General features: G+C 31.3%; 1 protein-coding gene across 1 annotated transcript; it reads right to left on the bottom strand.

Moving 5' to 3' along the window:
- Positions 1-825: 825 nt before the first annotated feature.
- On the bottom strand, positions 826-17,513 carry LOC126776912 (uncharacterized). Its single transcript, XM_050499777.1, has 2 exons — positions 16,847-17,513; positions 826-1,950 (listed from the first exon to the last, which is right to left on the bottom strand). Exons 1-2 carry the CDS (start codon positions 17,325-17,327, stop codon positions 1,895-1,897), a joined length of 537 nt encoding a protein of 178 aa, XP_050355734.1. The 5' UTR covers positions 17,328-17,513; the 3' UTR covers positions 826-1,894.
- Between the last annotated feature and the right edge of the window lie 3,800 nt (positions 17,514-21,313).

Raw genomic sequence — 21,313 nt, 5'->3', positions numbered from 1 at the left:
CTAGCAAAACTTAAGATTTTATTTTAATAACATTAGTGCATAATAAAATTATATTTATTAAAATATTTTCTTAATATTTGATTATTTCGGATTACCAATTGATATAATGAACATACAAAGCGCCTTAACAATGTTCATTCAAAGTATAATCTTGAGATGGTATGCAGGATTGCTAGGAAGTTTTAAGTAGGCGTTTAAACTGAAATATTAACGATCAATTTTTTTCGTTTATTATAAACTAACCTACGTAGAAATTTGAAGTATAATATGAATTCATAAAATTATTTACTAATTTACTTTTAAATGCGAGTAGATGCTAGTAAATAATAGTTATTAACTTTAATCTGAAACTATAATATAAAAATATAAATATATAATAACGGAATACACATCTTTTATTTATTATTTGTATAATGCTAAGGCTGAAAATTTTGGAATTTATATAGAGTAACTCTAAGTTATGAATCATTGGGAACGGAATCCTCTTAACTTCGTGAGTCACGCGTTCCCGCTAAGTTTTACTTTTTTTACATTCAAACCATGACAAAGGAGAACGGTATTTGTATTTTATATTCATTATAAATCTTAAAAAATATCTACTGTACAAGTGTTGTTGACTTTAAAATCAATCTTTTTTTCTTAATTCATTATTTTTATATTTAAGAACATATACAAATACAAGTTTTATCAAAGATAAATCATAGTGTTAGGTATATCAATAATTGTATCGTACAATCTAAAAAGTATTATAAAAAGTATATTTAGGTAGGTAATTAAACAAACAAATAATAATTATTAGTTATTTATTATTCTTAAAAAGCGTATTACAACATTTACTTTTTCCGTATAAAGTGTTATTTATTATACTTAATTCAATTAAGATTTGGCCTCACACATTAAGTTATTTTAGGATAATATATTATTAAACTGACAGAGCACAGGCCACGTTATAAAACCTCAAGATGAAATCGTTCTATTTTTTAATGTTGCCATCATATTGCTATTATAACTTCATCGTGTGGTAACCCTGCAAAATACAAGATTTGCTAAGAGCAATTTTTTATTTAAGTTTAAATATTCGGTGGTTTATAATTGCCTACGGCATTATTACGGTGGATTATTTCATAGTATGTACTATATTCATAAAATATATTAAATGAAAATTATAATAACAAAAAAAGAAACGAAAGTTCAATTTCATTCGGATTTATTACATTAAGTTGTGACCACAGATAACATAAATAATTGTATCTGTGTCAATTGATTTATAAAAAAAAAAAAACTAAAATAACTTACAACTAAGAAATTATTAGGAAGCTTTAATATGTTTATATAGGTTTATGATATCTTATACCTATTCAAGTTTTACGCAAAGTTAAAAAAAATATTATTGCAGAGATCACAGACTAGATTCTACATAAAGGGAACTTAATTATTGTTCTAGTTCTAATGGACATATCATAAATCTTGTATACATTTTTTGTTAATGTAAATTATAATATTAATTACATAATTGAATAAAAAAAATCCTTGATAATTTTCCATATTCCAAAATACATTTTAGCCTCTTAAACTACAAATGTCATTATTTTTTTAATTTTTATGCCTAATATTTTTACTATAGAAACCATTTTAAGCATTACTGCACAATTCATAAGTTATTACTTCTGATTTATTACAAATTATTTTATAAATACGATGAATATTTATTTAATTACTTATATTTGATAGAATAAACGACAAGCAAACTAATTAATGTGTATTGATGCATTTTGTTTGAAATCAATAACAACCTACACTAGACTTATTATATTAAATATTTTATAAATTGGTTCTCTCTAATAATTTAGAACATGATATGTCATATATCAATATTTTTTATTCTTAATTTAAATTAGTTTTCTTTGTCACTCGACGCTGAATCCGCATGTTTTCTTAACGTCCAGTAATCTGAAAAAAAAAAAAAAAATTAAAAAAAATTAAATATAGAAAAAAACGAACGGAATGTTCACATTCTAAATATAAAAAAAAATGTTTTACTCTTAATTTGAGTATATGACATTTTTAAAAATAAAGCACAAATATAATTTCCGAATTTTATTTGAGCTTAAAATTTTAAATTAATCAGACAGAAGAACGATGCATTTTATTCGTTAAATAATCAAATGTACGAATATTAATTTTTTAATACCTAATTAGTAAAAATATTTGGATATTTCTTGCATGATATGCATACCTCGTATTTAACATCAATAAGAAATCGTAATTTTTATCTTTATAACCTTATAAATAATAATAAATGTCAATAAAAACTCGTAAAATTTTACAACTTTGATCACTATCTTCGTCAATTAATTGCTTATGTATTTGACATTATATTTTTAGCGATCAGTAAATAAATTTGAAAATATTAAGGGATTGAAATTTCTTATAAACTCAATTTTATTTCGGCTCCGCAAGGATAGAATAATGGGACACCAATCATGTATACATGAAATGTAACAAGATTATTATTGATTTGTCCTGAAAGACATACGAAGGCAAAATCATAGCATATGCAGATTTCCTCACGATCTTTTCCTTAACCACTGAGTATGAGATGAATTATAAGTACAAATTCAAAAAATTAATATTCAGAGGTGCTTGGGGTTTGAATCCCCATTCCTCGGTTAAGATTACCGTGTTCTAACCACTGGGCCACCTCGGCTTGTAATTTGCATGTGTGAACCATAATATATGCGAAACTATCAAGAACTAGAACATTTTTATTTGATGCATTTTTTTATGTATATTACTGTCTTATATTTATAATTCAAAAAAAGTATATTTTATATAAAAACTTTCTATTATAACTAAACTAAACTGTAAATGAATGAATATGTATTAAGTATATAAATTTTGAAAAGACAATCTTTTATCCTTTTAAAAGTACAAAACATGATAACGATTGTGAAAGTAAATTTGAAAGATACACCACATAAGGAATTTACACTTGACAACTGTAAATAAATCAGTATTTACTTTAACGACATGGCAACACTGGCATACTATTGCAATTTTCCTATCCGATAACATCGAACGAAATTATCTCAACACATTTCATACACAGCTCTTAATACAAGTTCTTAAGGATAATTTTTCTATCAAACATATAAAAATATGTAAACGTGCAAAATTGTAACTTTTGTAATGTAAGGATGCGTGAGCTTTGATTATTTCCCACTTTGATTCGCCGCTGGTTTTATGTTTATCTTATCGAAATCAACGCGTCTTTGATTTACACGTATTGTTGTTATGTGATCCATCGTGGGTACGTTGAGTGAATGCTTGTAACAATGCATTTACATAATACATGCCTTTTATAATAAGCTACATACATATGACATGGAATGTTTTGTTCGTTTTTTTTTTTTAACACGTATCGAAAGAAGGTTTTATATGTTACATTTTGGTCTATACCGGATTGTTTCTTTGTTATTGGCTGTTGGGTTCCTTTTTTTTTTAATTTACGCTTAGGTAAAAGCATATAAGAACAACTTAACTTTTAGATGGATTTTGCAAATAATGTTCTATTTTATAGTACGCGGTCATATCCTGGTATACCAATGATCTGCCAGAATTAAAACTATAGTTCCACGAAATGATAATAGCCGATGTCAATTGATTATAGAGTAAATAATGAATGTTGCCAATAGTAATATAAAGTTTAAGTGTAGTTTAACTCGGTCAAATTAAAAATTACTTTTGTGTATGTAAATAAATGCACAATAGTGTATTTATAATACCTCAGCATTATATACTGTATTATAGTTAAACTGCGAACTCGAAGAAAACAATTACAAGGTCTATTTGATTAAAGGAACAAATAAACTATCTAACCTGGTTAGAGCGAGACGGCAAGTAACCTGTTCCAAGTCCCGGTGTCTGAGATGGCGTAAAAAAGCGAAGAAAAAAATATTAAGATACATGAAGGTATTTTATTGAGCCCCGCTACCTGAGTTACGCGGTAACATTGTTGGTAGAAATAAGGTTTTTTTTAAAGGCACAATGTGATTTACCGATGCTTTTATTTGAATTTCGAAATTGAATTCGGTCCGCTCTACATATTTGTTATTATCTGTGCATGGGAATGGACTTAATTTAATTTCTTGTAAGCATTTGAAAAAAAAAGAAAAGCAAGATGTTATCGAATCTTTCTAACAAGATTTTTAATAAAAAATAAATAGGGTAATTTTTAATAATAACAGATACTTAATGATAGAATTCGTCGCTTAGAATAATAAAAATATTGTTTTGTTTTATACATTTTGAATTTAATTCCTATTGACTAGTTTATAGAAATGATAAAAAAGTATAAACGTGTAAGCTAGACTTTCTTTTAACTGTAGAAATTTAAAATATTTGTGTGCATGAACATGTCATAAGTATATAAGTATGTATTTACAAAAGAAAAAGTAGTATATCAGTTGTCTGGTTTCCATAGCACCAGCTTTGTACAAGCTTAATTTGGGATCAGATGGCCGTGTGTGAAAGATGTCCCAAGACATGATATGATATTCTTTAATTCATTTATTTAGTACCTTTAGTATTCTTTGTCTATTTTTGGCAGTCTATATTTTGTAGTACAGTCAATAAATTAGACAAATTATGTGTTGCTTATAATACTTATGTATATTAATATTCTTTGTTGAGGAAACTGCAAAAAGTTCCATGTTTCATAGAAGCAGTGGGACCTGTATACAGACTGGTATTAGGGAAGCATGGCAGTTGTTTTAAGTAATTTTCCGAAACAGAAATAAGACCTCTCGATATTAGCTGGTTATTTTAGTGTTTAGGTACTTTTGTAATCAGAAACCCATTTTTGTATGGGTATAGATAGCCTAGCGATGAGATGAGATGTGGTACTGGAGGCGAATGTTAAAAATATCATGGACAGCCATGAGGACAAATGAATCGATTTTACAAGTGCTCCACATCAACAATCGACTTACCTCTATATACCGAAAACGTCAACTAAACTTCTTTGGACATACAATGCGTTCACATATGCTCGAGAAGCATTTGATCGTGGGACAGTTGCAGGGGAAGCGCCCAGGGGCCAAATTCCAACACGATGGTGTAAAAGCATTGAAGAGGAAACTGGAGAAACTCTACAACGATCTATTGAACCGGTGCAGGACATAAGTGAATGGAGACAAATCGTATATAGTCACGATCCCTCCCGAACGACATAGAAGAATGGATGTAACACGCGGACCTGAATAGTTCAAATCCACGTTCAAGTGGTTTTCACTTCTTTTTTTTTACACTTAATAGGCAATTGTTTGACCGTTGACTTGCCTGATCTTAAGCATCGACACGGTCTAAGATGTATCACGCTTGCCTAAAAGAAACCTGTTCACTCTGGATTTAAAGACACCAACGTTATCATTATCAGGAAATACGGACTCGGGCAAAGCATTCCTCAGTTTCGCAGTGCGAATGATGAATGTGGATTCAAATCTTATTATACTTGCTCATAATCGCGTTTACAGCATTAAAAGTATCGTAAAGAGAACTGGGTCGGATAAAAATCTACTGCATATGTATACACCATTCCATCGAGCTGAGTGGTGTTACTAGCTCTAAGGAGAAATTTCGGATTGTAATTAATATTTATATGTCCTAAAATTATCTTTCTTTTATTATAAATAATAAAAAAACATACATTTAATTTAGCATGATACTGTTCCGAAATGCTTACAAGTTACAACCTTTTAAACATCAGCCTTCAACGATAAACTTAATTATAGTGAATAAAAAAAAATAAAAAAAGTTTTTTATTTAATCTGTATTCAATTCGGGTATTACATTACATTTAATTTAGAGTAAGTCGTTAGATTCTTCGAAGTAAAGGTTCACTCGCCTTCCGAGAAGTGCCTTAAGCGATGTTAACCACAAATCATTTCGTGAATTACGACTGTAATTTAATGAGGGCCTTCAGATTGCTGCTGGTCATGCTATATTGGGATATGCATGTTAGAATACTTTTATTAACACGCCTCTATTGATTGTATCGCTGATCACGTGACTGGCTTCAGCTACGAAGCAGAGGATCTTTTTTCATATAAGTTGGTAATCTGTTAAGTGGGCCACCTGATGGTAAGTGGTAACCGCCCATTTGCAAAATGTACGACTTCAACATTTCAAGTAAATAAAATCTTAACTTATATTCTTTCACGTCTTAACTACTCTACCGATCATAATGAAACTTTACATACACGGTAGCAAGGGTACAAAAAATGACATAGGCCACCTAACACCTGCCCTCACACACGGGAAGCCGCAGGCAGAAACTGGTACGTTCATAAACTGAAGTATGTAACTAGTTCCTTAAGATTATTATGTTTAAGAAATATGTTGTGTTACTAACAATGATTGTAAAGAGGTTTTATATTTAAACAGAAACGATAAAATATAATTTACACTCTCGCCTTATTTTATTTTTTTTCAGTATTACTCAGCAACCTTTTGCACGTTCCATAATGAGATAAAACTGTTTTTAGACATACCTAACTTAATAATGATTTTCGGACAGTAAACATATTTTTTTCTGAATATTTTTTTAAAAAGATTACCACCTTCTTTGCTTATTAAAAAAGAGTAGAATAAGAATATATATAAATGATAACTGTTTTCGGTTTCCACGTATGTAGACAAACTAGGCTAATATCCTATTTGAGGACACATAACAAATTTCCACATCCGACACATAACCTGCATGTGCATCCTTACGTTTTTTGTAGTTGACAATACAGTTGTGCTTGTCTGGATTAGAACTCGCAATCTTCGTTTAAGATTCACTTGTTCTAGCCACTGGCCCACCTCGGCCTTCACATAGGTGTTCATTATAACTGATATTCTTCAATAGTTGATTAAAAGTTAATGATAACTTACTTTATGTACATAATCAGATGGACAAAACGACTGATTTATACTATTGTATCAGAATTTTACTTTGAAAAACTTTTCATATCTATATATGTAAATCTTAGTTGTCATATAATAAAATAACTATAACATTATTATATAAAAAAAATTATACATATTAAATTTTATTATACCATACGATATGCTATATGAATTCATAAATTTAAAATTAGAATTTATTTTTTTAATAATTAATCACAGACTATATATTCTTAATAGTAAAGGCGAAATATTAAACATTTGTTTATCAACACAGCCTGAATTTACCGTTATGGGTTGAAGAACTTGTTATTTTAAAAGAATGTCAATAGCCAACATATATACATATAAATGTACGATTAGCGGCTCTGTATGTACGTGTCGTGCACTATAAATAAATACTATCAAGTCGATACGACTTCGTCTGTCTAAATTATAACATTTTCATATTATTTTATGTCTATTCTGTCTTATTACAAGCTTTGATTTTACTTCATCTGTACGTAAATTTAAATACCCCCAAATTTAGGCGTCTCCTCCTGCTCTCCTATGAAAGAATTTACACGTGATATTTGACACATATAGTTTTCCTCACGATGTTATGCACGAGATGAATTTTAAACACAAATTGAGCACCTAAAAATTCGACACGAAATTTCAAATCAGTTCAACTCAATGTCTGAATCAAATACTGCTTTAGCTGACGTTTTGATGCTGGTGAAATACAATCAAGTATACTAAATTCCAAAATGGATAGCAAATAAAAGCTTTGAAATTAATTTATAATGAATTTTATTATAAGAACATACGTGTGTCTTTTGTATTAGAATCGCGTTAATATAAACAGATAGGCACAAGTATGAGATCCGTAATAATTGTACTATTTGAATGTATGTGTAAACAGCCTTAACATTAAAATCTATTTCTAACAAGACATTTAAAATTCGAATACAATTATGATATGTCAATGTCAAACAAAACATAATAATGCGCCATATTGTAAAACATTTTATTTATGTTTAAGGATCTTACCGATTTTCTAATGACTTTTTTTTTATTAGTAGTTCCTATTTTTATAATTTAATTGTATATTAAATATCAGCATAGTAAAAATATTCAGTAGATTGCGTAATTATTAAAATAAACACTTAATTTGCATAAATATATTATACATTCTAAATAGATAATGTATTTTGCATAAAACACGATAAACAATTAACTGCATAAATATCTAAACGATCCAGATATTTATTATTAATTACTGTATATGAATTTTGAAGTATAATTTACTTCACAAATTTTTTTGTTAATGAAATGAGTGGCCAATGAAATCGTTAATAAAACTCCTTAGTAGAACAACTGTAAGTACTTAGGTGGGTAATAAAGTAAATAATGAAACATGTTAAATTAAATTTCTTTTTCGAGGCATGTACCGTATTGTATTTACGCAGTCGCTTGACGATATGTCAGACGTTAAATTTACACACATGATTATATGTACGTCCTTTGTCACTTTTCAAAATGGCATTAAAAAAAGTCAAACCCCGGTATAAAAATTATTAATGAAAAAAATATTGATTTTCTTATAAAGTACATAAGAAAAGATAAGTTGCAGGTAACTATAACATAAATAATAATATTTAAAAAAAAAAATAGCTATCATTTTCTTTATCAAATCAGTGCCTTATATTATAGCACACACAGAAAACTATGGACATAAAATTACACTATGAGTTCGTTTATCGGATAAGCCAAAAGCAGACGTTATCAGGGCACGGGAGGTCATTCACCGGTCCGTGCGTATTGCATTATGCACACTCGAGTGAAAAAGGTTGCTAAATATTTGCACAATTTATGTCATTTGCGAAATAATAATAAATCGAATTTTGTCAAAGTCAAACCTCCCTATTATGAAATGACAATTGCGAAAATAGATGTTTATTACGTACTTAATTAAATAATATGATTTATGTGTGGTATATCTTATGTATATCCCCTTTTCTTAATTAAAACCTAATATGTTATTTAATTAAGAACTCAATAGATATTCGAATTATATTCCTCTTTAAATAAACTTTGAACATAAATGAATATATGTATTAAAAAAAACAAGGCATCTATTTCAATGAATGCGAAATGTAGTTTTCATATCTAAAGTTCCACACGTGAATCGCCAATTGCAATACTTCAATCTTTCAGATTATATTTATTAAGTTGATAATCAGCATTTCATTGCTTCCTTTAAAAGGCATGACACGTAACTTATCAGTCCACAGAACGTAATGAATAGCGGGCTGTCAGATGAAACAAAATGGCTGACAATGCTACTACATTATTCTGCGTATCATAATGAAACTCTTTGTATAAATTTTTATCCGCGCTAATTTCGACTTTATTATTCGTTCGATAGGGTTTTGTTTTTAATGTTAATATAATACTGTCGAAGCTATCGCGTGAACATATTTTCAAAATTGGAATATTTCAAATTTTATTCCATCTGCTGATGGTATAATGAAATTTTTCGGAGAATTTCTACAGATTATATATAATATCTTTTCCGGTACTTTGCTAATGGTTTTTAAATAATTTGATACTTATCATCTACATCTGACGTCGAAATTTAAATTTAGAATACATTACAATTCTATACGCTGTGTGCAACAGAGTTGCCAAAACGTGTTTTGAAAAAAAGTCGAATTGAAAGGTCAATCCTCTTTAACCCAGGGGGAGGGAGGCACGCCATTAAAGAGATGTCAAATGATCAGTTAGTGTTAGCATCCTTGCTGTCTTGATTAAAAAATAATTTGCATGAGTATTGAAATAAAAATATATTATTCTTTCAAAAATAAGTTATTTATTCTTTCACATATACAGTTAAAAATAAAGTGTCCAAAATACTATATAATTCACATATATTGTGTATTGAAACCAAAATGTTGAAGTTTTTAAAAAAGGTACATTAAACATTCAAAAATTATACGAAATACGTTCATTTTATATTCTACCATAGACCACGACGGTTTCCCTACCGTCACGGCCCGTGGTCGTTCCGGATGACGTCACAACATAATTTAAATGTTTTTTTTTTAAATTTAAAGTCGGTTCCGTACCGTTGCATTTAAAATTTGAAGTGCGCGTAACAGCGTACTTTAGAATTTACAATATAATTTGTCCCAAGATGAGTATGAATAACGATTTTTTTAATGCAATTGATGGAAAAACTTTGTCCATGCAAATGAAATTTAGGGAATTACTAGTAAAGTTACTTACTTGTATGTTACATCGTGTAAATATCCTATTGCTTAGTTTTTTATACAAAACGACAGAGGAGACGCGTTGGGGACACTGGAAGTTCGTATCCAGCAAATGGCGACTACCAAAGAAATCCTGAGTTACCTAATAATGTCTATTAGAATTGACCGGTTTGTGCTAAGACTGGCCGAATACTAAGGACACGAAACAACTAACAACCCTTCAAGGAAGTCAAGTAGCACAAATTCCGAGTCAACGAAGAAGTCATCTGGACTCTATGACGTCACAAGTTTTTAATCCTGGAAAGTTCGCTTGTGATGCTGCCTGGTAATAAGCATGCAAGCACAATAAAATTACATTAATAAATACACCAAATGTATGGGCAACACGCTTGTGAAGATACAAATACAAGGAAAACATGAACCACTGCTGGGTTAATGAGAAGGTTAGGATTTTCAATACTAAAATAGATTATTAAAAAATAATAATTAAACGCCACATATCAGTAGGTTATAAATGTATAAAGGGAACACGAACTCAAGTACACAATAGAACAATACAAGGAAGTGACCGTCTGTCCGTCTGTCTATGTCTATTTCATTGGGTTTAGACTTCAGGGATTATTGACCTTATAAAAGTACCAGTCGAAATATTAGCTATTTTAAATATAGATAATTTTTTACTTATAAACGTTGTTTAGCTTTGGCTGTTCGGTTAAAAAGTTATTTCGCTCTTTATTTCATTATTGATTTGACATTCGAACGAAGAAGACAGAATTTTTTAATCACACGCTAAACATTATTTTTCAGTATTTAATTTTATGGATTAATGCATGTTGTAGTCCTTACTTATATTATAAATGAATGTTTGTTTTTTTTTTGGTATAGGTAGGCGGACGAGCATATCGGCCACCTGGTCATAAGTGACCAACGCCCATAGACATTGGCATTGAAAAATAAATGTTAACCATCGCTTAGATCGCCAACGCGCCACTTACCTTGGGAACTAACATGTGTCCTGTGCATTTAATTACACTGGCTCTCTCACCCTTCAAACCGGAACACAACAATACCAAGTATTGCTGTTTTGCGGTAAAAATCCGATGAGTGGGTGGAAACTACCCAGACTAGCTTGCACAAAGCCACGAGTAAAATTACACTTTCACTTTCCTTAACTACTTAAGCGATCATCATAAAACTTTGCAAACACGTTTAGAAAGATACAGAAAAGCACATAGGTTACCTAACACATTCCCCCCCCACTCCTACTATCTAATAACTAACTAGTAACCTATAAAGAGGAATACAATTGTCATGTGTTAATTAATATGTATATTATTGTATGTATACCTTTGTTTGACAATTGTCATTTCTGTAGGTGATTTTAAGAATAAATGAAGAAATTCCGTTTTGGTTTTACATTAAGTGTTAAGGTATTTTTTCGTTTCTTTTATTTTACGATTATTTTATATTTATAATTACATACAAAAAGATATAGACAGTGAGAATGAAAAGAAAAAAGTTTTCATTAAAGCCGTTAAATACTTCCAGAGTTTAGCGCGTATATAAACAAATCCTTCAGATTTAATACAATAAGTATTTATTTCAAAAAAAAAAACATTATCCTCCAAATATTAAAATATATATATATATATATATATATATATATATATATATATATATATATATCTTAGAAACATGATACCTTTCAAGGGAAGTTTTTTTTTTTTTTTTATATGCCCCGGGATGGCAAATAACTCTACTCCACCTGATGGTAAGTGGTAGTAGAGTCCAGAAGAATTGACAAGGAATTACAGATTATAAATAGTACAACTTTAGATCCAGCATCCTTTTTAAGTATTGTCCTAAAGGGGAAGGGTATGCTTTTGCACAACCGTGGGGCAATGTTGTTACTTAACTATTAACATTCCTATATTGCATATTTCAGTTTAATTTTAAAGTAAACGTTTCTATCTTTATAATAAATATGATATCAAAAACACCTCACAGATTAAATATATATCAAACCACAGATAAAAATATAGCCAAGATGGCCCTGTGGTAAGAACGCGTGAATCTTAACCGATGATCGTGGGTTCAAACCCGGGCAAGCACCACTGAATTTTCATGTGCTTAATTTGTGATTATAATTCATCTCGTGCTTTACGGTGAAGGAAAACATCGTGAGGAAACCTGCATGTGTCTAATTTCACTGAAATTCTGCCACATGTGAATTCTACCAACCCGCATTGGAGCAGCGTGGTGGAATAAGCTCCAAACCTTCTCCTCAAAAAGAGGAGAGGAGGCCTTTAGCCCAGCAGTGGGACATTCACAGGCTGTTACGGATTACGGAGATAAAAATATGTATTTAGAAATTCCAAAAAAAAAAATATTGTACGTACAAAAACTTAATCAACATGTACTATTTCAGCAAGGTGATCGGTGTCAAGTGGCCAAACCTTTATTTGCCTCCATCGGAATGTAACCTACTATCCTTATCGTCTCAAATATTAACTTTGTATTGCATCCATTGGATATTCAACATTTGGCACTTAGGTTGACTGTAAATTACTATTTTAGTTAGGACAATTATTATTGTTCGGTATTAAAAAGTTACGATCAAATGTTCAAAACATTGGCATACTATACTCTCATTTTAAAAATAAGAATTGATAATAAATTTTAATATACGATGTATATTGATTGATGTATATGTCTTGAGATATACAAATATATAAATAATCAATACTTGTTGGGCATTCTGGATTCCGTTTAACTCAAATAAAAAGCGCATAAAATATTTATTGAAGATGTAGACGAATAATAATAGAAAATAAAACTGGTTATCAATGAGATGATAATATTTTTCATGAGATATTTGGTCACTCTAATGTTCGACGTCTTGTTGTCTAGATTTTATCGGAATGTAGGTTATAAAAGAAAATGATAACACAAAATGTTAAACTGATCTTATTTTGATATGGTAACAAATATTTCAATATTTTTAAAATATGTTTAACAATAATACTATTCTCATCACCACATATATACATAATATCTTCAAAACGCAAAGGAAAAAATTATACTGCCTGATTAATTACATAAAGTATTTATTCAAATTTTATACATTCGTAAAATTAAAAAAAAGCGCATCATTTGCATCGATGAATATTTTATTCGAGTTTTGTATCAAAAATGTATAAAAATATATAGAAAATAAAAGGTCGAAATAATTTACGAACGCTAAAAAAACAACTCGCTCCATAATTATTTATTATTAGCGCTGTTTATTAGAATTATTACAATCGGTCGCTGAACCTTTAAAAAACGCCATATTTATAAATTACATGCTACACAATCAAATTTTATTTGTTACTAATTTACGTATTTATGCACCTGATTCTAAAATAAAAAAAAACTCAGTCATAGTCTGTTTAGATGTCTAAATAATCATTTTATAAAATATTATAAGCTAGTTCATGCCCCGACTTTCTAAGTTCCTGAGTTGCAATGCAATATTATGGACAAATAATGTATGACCAAATAGTTTTTACTTTAAATGTCGTAATAAATCATATTTCTAGATTGTCATTACGAAATAATCACTGGACATACGAAGATATTAAATAAACCGTAATGTTCACCAAAAAAAAAAAAATATAAATTGACTGCAAAAGATTTCGATATAATTTTATATTTTACAAATATTTCAAAATGATACAAACTTCTCACACGTTTTTGCTATATCGCAGTCACGTAATAAATTGCGGAATCTCTCATCGACACAATACGATCTTGTTACTACTAGGTGAGATTTAAACTTATATTTGTAAAAAAAAAAAATATACACATATCACGCGATACAAAAGAGCAATTTCACGAGCTCTCAAAATAAATTATGATAATAGTATGTAAGAGAAAGCTGTCTCATATCATTCTTAATTCTAATTATTTGGACAAAAATAATCCTTCCTACTGCTCAAAGAAAAAATCACTGAAAGGCAATAAGTCATGGTTATTATTAATAAGTTTTTTTCCACTTTTATTATAAATCGCGTAATTAATTTTATTTCAAGCAACGCTAAGATGTGATGCTGTCTGGGAGATTAATGTTTCAATCTTATGATTTATTTTAAATATAAATTTAAAGACGTAATAAAAACCTGCTAGAAATATTCAAGCACTAAGTTATCTATAGCTCGGTATAGACAGCTCTAAGCTAGACCTAAGATACAAGAACGGAGATGCCGCATTCGTCTCGGCGCGGTACAACGACCTCGATGCACGCTCTCAAATCACTCTCAAAGCTCTGAATAGCCTATTATATAACATTATTTACGCTGCATTGGAAATAGGAAACGGGGCGAAGAAATTTAAAATGCTATCTCCTCTGTGTTCAGTCTATGAACAAAACAACAACACATTGAAAACACCATCACAATGATATATTACTGAGTTTTTTGTGGAAATATAGCGAAAAAAGAGATAATTTATAATGCCTTCCATTTACAAAATAGGATATTATTTTTTGTAGTATACGATTTTCAAATTTTTTTAATTAAGATTGCTAATATTCTACAAGTACTTTCACGGTCACATCGTGGCTCATAAGCGTATATATCCGACATCAATTACTTTATCATACAAAACTAATCGAAATCGACCTGTGAATCTGATAGGAACGAGTTCATTAACCGAAGCCATAACTTGTGAGGAATCTGTTCTGTCATTAAACTCGAGTAATGATAGCCTCTTTGATCTATGGGAGTTTTTCGTCATGACGAGCAATGAAGCCGCACTCGACATTAAACAGTTTTAAATGCGGTCCTTCAAGTAGAAATATGTTCTCTAAACAAGTAATTAAAGCGGTAAGCGATGAAAAAATTGTACGGCCGTAAGAGAAGTTGGAAATTAGAAGGTGGAACAAAAAATGTAATGGTGTCGACTAAAATGACGTAACGGAGCGATGACCCTTAACCATGAGTCGGATTTGGATGGTCACGGATTGAATATCAAATATACAAATGTATTTAAATATACTAATAGAAATTAGGAAGGGACTTCCTTCCTGTAAAGTCAATTATGTATTCATTCCATATATACTGTGTAGTATTTTTAGAATATTTAGAACATAGATCATTACTATAACAAAAATAAGATAAAATATTAAAATTTAAAAATAATCTAGACGACAAAAAAACGCTACAGCTTACACGTGGCTGATAAACAGTCGTAAATCTTGATTAGTTTTTAATATTCGCATTACAATATATATATATATATATTGAATATTTTTGGTTGTAGATTTAATCGGAACAGCAATGAAAATCATCACGAACATAAACAAAACAGATTATTATCATTTATTTGCGCAGAGTTTACACGCCTTCCATTGCACTCGCGCAAACAGCAGGTAACCAAGTCCTTAGATTTATTTAAATGCTAGCCACAGATGCATATCTCTCTTAGATCATTGAACCTCACTCATGATATCCGTGTTATGTACTACTTTTGATACAATGTAAAAATATATTATGCTGAACATACATCAATGGTTGTTGGTAACATACGAATAATAATTAAAAAATATATATTAATTATACATGATTATGAGATGATAAACGTTATGTAATATGACATTAGTTAATCCCATAGATATTTTCTCTTTATATAATTATTATTATTAATAGGTCGCCTGAGTGGTAGACGCCGTGAGAAATATTAACCATTCCTTACAAAGCCAATTCGCCACCAGCCTTGGGAACTAAAATGTATCTTATGTCTCTTGTTACACTGGCTTACACATCCTTAAAACCGGAACACAACAATACCAGGTGCTACCAACCCAGACGTGCTTCGACATGCCCAGACCAAGTAAATATATATAAAATTAATTCACACAATTATTAACATATATTTTCATGATAATTTATTGGTAATACAATTATTTCAATATCAAAATTAAAAATTTAATTTAGATAATGTTATAACTTTAAAAAAAATCTATTTACGTAATTGTTTCTTTCTGTTCACATTCAGCTAAGCGTAAAGTTTCCCCTGTCGCTTAACGCTTAGTTGACTCGGAGTCGAATCTTTGACCCTGACAATTCGTTCACTTTATTATTTAAAAATTATTTCTTAACATTACAATATAGGCAAAGTGACTAATGCTAATGATATAAAAAGTCATATACGTGTTACGAGTAATTGAAAAATATTATAGATCGATATTGGTTTATCAAATCAAACAAGTTACGGCAAGCATGTTTAACCTAATGTGACCCCCCCATAAGCTGACAATAGGCCGATCAGCTCAAAGATATACGGATACGCCTCGAATACTAATGAACCGAAGCGCGGGAACGTCCATCTGCCTTATATTTTATCCGGGTTTTTTCTATTTGCACTTTATAGTATTAGTTAATAACATTAAGAGATATTAAGTCAGTTATATCGGCAGTTCTAAACAAAAAAAATATTAAGAGTTTGTAGTAAACACTGCATATAGAAGCGTAAGTAGTTTATTAATAGTTACAATATTAATTATTGATAGGTTACGTAGTTTAATTGAATGAACAAAGTAAGAATTTCAAATAAAAAATAATCACACTTATTCTAAATATAATACGTAAATGCTATTTTAGTACCTGTCATTTGCAATTGTCTTCTAGACGCTGGAGTACGCGGGGTCCTCGGAGTTCTCGATGCACGAGGAGTCTTCGGAGTTCTAGGAGTCTTCGACGGGGTTCTTGGCGAGCTACCAGCACTGCGTCTCGAAGGCGACCCTAGCATACGGAGATCAGTGTTTTCAACACACGCTAACGCCTCTGCCCCCGTCCTAGGACTTCCATTTTCCTTATCTTGTTCACAAAACTTAACAGGCGAGTCCAATTTGCTGCCCTTATAAGAGCATTCCGTTTCGACGTCGAAGTTGAATCTTCGGATGAATCTTTTTCTATCTCTAGCATACTGTTCCGCCATGAGACGCCTAGTTTCATCTCTATCCGGGGCTCCGAACAAACACTTGCAGCTACCCCGTCTCCTTCTAGGCGTATTTGCAGTTCTTAGAGCCATACTAGTAGACATCTCGAACCTCCGTTGCTTGGGTGTACGTCCGCCCGCTGCCATAGTATCGCGTCAGGTGAGCACCGACTGGTTCACAGAAACATCTGACTAATAATCTCCCGAGAGAAAACAGCTGTCAGGTAGCGAGAGAGAGACGGAGCGCGGCGTGCGAGCGGGGGCGGCGAGTGCACCTGGCCAGCGAAACCGCGCCAATTCTAACCTAAAACGCGGTGGCGTGCGCGCGCGCTTGCCGACTTCATACGACTGACGCTTCGTTTCCCGCGCATCGCCGCGTGCGCCGATTTTGGCAGCCACTTGGCGCGCAAACCCTCGAATCAACAATAGTCCCAAGGACGCTTTTTATACGTCTCGGGATACAGGTGTACTTCTTAAAAGGGGCGAATATAAAATTTTCTGTATCAATGACGTTCGTAAGATCCTTTTGACTCAATGATTTATAAAGACACAGTACAGTGACGTCGTTATCATTTGAGCGATAACTAAACGACATCATTTATTATTACAATATCTAGTTGTTACATAAGATTGAAATTAAATAATAATTAGATAATTTGAGATTTATTTAAAGTTTGAGTTCAATAATATTATTCATATTTAATAGTATTGGTAATATCTTAAGCTAGGTATCTTTCTGAGGTTAGGTAGGTGGTACGCGGATTAGTCATTTGAAAAAGATGATGTTTTTGCAGATCTGGTTTCAAAAATTAAAAAATGAATGACTCAATCAAATTTGACAATCGATGTTCGAGCCTGATCATGAATGGTTGATATGCCATTTTGATGCTTATATCTTTTAGATACATATTATATTTGTACTTGTTAGGAATATGTCAAATTAATAAAAAACCTCCTCAAACGGGAGAGGAGGCCTTAGCCCGGTGGGACATTAACAGGCTGTTACTGATATTTACTGAATAAAAAGTAGAAAATTGTCTATGGTTCATATTAATATCTTTTATTTGTTAGAGTATTGACAGTACGCCACAAGCTACGTGTGAGTTCTATGCCGAATACCTGTCATAATTAATACGTATAAAGTCAATTGATATATAAACAACATTAAATACATATACTTAGTGATAATAATACAGTACTTAATGACCATTATCGGCTTCTAACATTTCACGTCGAGTTTTATTTAGTCGAGTTTCGAGTTTATTTAAAGAGATTAACTCCACCGTATGTTACATTTGTCATAGTTACACTAAACCTGTAAATGCAATTGAAGCCATGAGTTGATGAAGGTGAGAAGTCACTTATTTGTAATTTTATAAAAATAAGCATTTAAGTTTCAAATCTTATGTAGCGAATATTGTAATGGTGTTGTTTTGAGATACAAATACCATATGTTATGTGATAGATTTATATTACCACTAAAAATATATAAATTCCATGAAATTCGTATGTCTTTTTTTTTTATTGAATAGGAAGGCGGACGAACATATGGGCCACCTGGTAAGTGGTCACCAACGCCCATAGACATTGGCATTGTAAGAAATGTTAACCATCGCTTACATCACCAATGCGCCACCAACCTTTGGGAACTAAGACGTTATGTCCCTTGTGCCTGTAATTACATTAGCTCACTCACCCTTCAAACCGGAACACAGCAATACCAAGTGCTGCTGTTTTGCGACATGTCAATCGTCACCAACATCAACACTGTCATCAATTATGACATTTTTTTTTTGGTAGCTTTTAACGAGCTTTTAGTATTAGTATCTTAGGTACTCAATAAAATTGCCTCGTTGGTCTAGTGGCTTGATGTAATGCCGCAGACCCGGAGGTCCTGGGTTCAATCTGTTCGTGTCGGATTGCCGTCCCATCGAATTATGAGAGTAAGGGAAGAGCACTGCACCTGTGTTTGCGCACACACTTGTGCACTATAATATCTCCTGCGTAGTTGGCTAATCTCTCTTGAGATTGGCCGCCGTGGCCGAAATCGGTGTGGAGGACATTATTATTACTCAATAAAAAGTATTTAAAAATAAAAGTAGAAAAAAATATGTTTGAATAATGCAATTTTAGATATGTTTATATAAAAAATTTAATAATCATTATTTACTACGTGGTAGGGCTTTGTGCAAGCCTGTCTGGGTAGGAACCACCCACTCATCAAATATTCTACTGCTAAATAGCAATACTTATTATTGTTGTATTTCGGTTTGAAGGGTGCGTGAGCCAGTGTAACATGCACAAGGGACATAACATCTTCGTTCTAAAGTGATGGCACATTGGCGATGTAATGAATGTTAATATTTTTTTACTTCGCCAATGTCTATGGGCGGTGGTGATTGCTTAACATCAGGTGGACCATTTGCCCGTCCGCCAATCCAATAACATAAAAAAAAATATTATGATCTAACTAAACTAAAGAAAACAATGAGTGTTTGAAACTAAATCAAATTTTCAATTTTACGAGGAAGAATTTATTGTCAGCAAAAATACATTGGATTGCATTTTGGACACGTAATAAATGAATAACCTTTGAAACGCCAATAAATTATTGACGATAAAAATAACGCTTTTTTAATATTTTTTTCGACACTTATTTTATATCATAACCGGATTGTATGCAAGCTTAAAAGTATTTATTTATTTTATTATAATTTTGTAATGAGAAACGAAATGTATTAATTACTTTAAAAAGTAACCTATAATAAAAAAAATGCATAGCGTATCATACGGATGTATAAAAAATAACAATTAAATCAAAATTATAAATAACTTGTTTTTGTCTGCGTTTTAGGGGTCCCTTTATCCCGATGTAAGGTATAAAAAAACCTATGTCCTTCCTTGGGGTTCAAGCTTGCTTCGCACCAAATTTCATCAAAATCGGTTCAGTGGTTTCGCTGTGAAAGCGTAAGACAAGCAGACAGAGTTACTTTCGCAATTATAATATTAGTATTGATAGTTACGGTCCAGTTAACTTGAATAAAAGCAAAATATCGATAATTTTGACCTTTGACATTGAGTTTTTTTTTTGCAGACTTATAATCAGTGGGGCCGAAAAGCCGAGATGGCCTAGTGGTAAGAACGTGTGAATCTTAACCGATGATCGTGGGTTCAAACCCGGACAAGCACCACTGAATTTTCATGTGCTTATTTTGTATTTATAATTCATCTCTTGCTTGACGGTGAAGGAAAACATCGTGAGGAAACCTGCATGTGTCTAATTTCATTGTAAATTATGCTACATGTGAAATAAGCTCCAAACCTTCTCCTCAAAAGGAAGAGAAGGCCTTAGCTCAGCAGTGGGACATTAACAGGCTGTTACTGTTATTGAATCAGTGGGGATTTCTGATATTTCATTTGTAATAGTGTACCTAAGATATGTACCAATTCTTACATCTATTCGTGTTCACAATTTTTTCGTCTATTTCAACCGGACTATAGTGTTGCTTGAGAATTGATCACCATGGCCGAAATCTGACAGGAATATATAATCCTCAACATCATGTGAAATCGAGAGCTAAGTGCTGGACCATGCCAATTTTTGGCATCATCTATTGCTAAGGAACGTATACCGAGAAGTATCGATATTTTTTCGGTATCAATGTATTAACATTTGATACCTTATGAACGCTTGGTATCGATGTCCAAGGTTGATACTTCGAAACCCTTTTAAGATGTCTCAGAATTAAAAACAACGTTGTCTAAAGCTTATCCATACATATAATATGTTTGACATTATTTAGAGTCATGACGTTTTTCGTTTGTTTACGTATGTCACCTATGAATAATGTCATAAAATATTATGTAATGTACATTTTTTTTGTTTTTTTTTGGGCTTATATACTTCTAATACAGTTAGTTAAGTAGGGGTAATTTTTTCGTATACATATATAAGTAAATAATATGCATTTGTTACTAATAAATGTTTTTATTGTCAATTGTACTTTGTCTCTTAAATATGAGTAAATTATACACGTCACGACACAAAGGGTATCAAAGATAATAAATATTGGGTGTCACTCAAATCGGAAGTTGAATGGTGCATTTTGGGCTCATCAGTTGCAGACATTGCA

The sequence above is a fragment of the Nymphalis io genome, chromosome 21 (genome assembly GCF_905147045.1).
Source record: "Nymphalis io chromosome 21, ilAglIoxx1.1, whole genome shotgun sequence".
NCBI classification, from domain to species: domain Eukaryota; kingdom Metazoa; phylum Arthropoda; class Insecta; order Lepidoptera; family Nymphalidae; genus Nymphalis; species Nymphalis io.
The sequence above is the reverse complement of the archived record's forward strand: the minus strand, read 5'-3'. Positions and strand labels throughout refer to the sequence as shown.

Bases quoted from the DNA above. Each gene is read 5' to 3' on its own strand.
- LOC126776912 (XM_050499777.1), bottom strand. From the start codon at position 17,327: ATGGCAGCGGGCGGACGTACACCCAAGCAACGGAGGTTCGAGATGTCT. The intron at 1,951-16,846 runs GTACTAAAATAG...TTTTTTTTTCAG, and splicing joins AAGACAATTGCAAATGACAG to ATTACTGGACGTTAAGAAAA.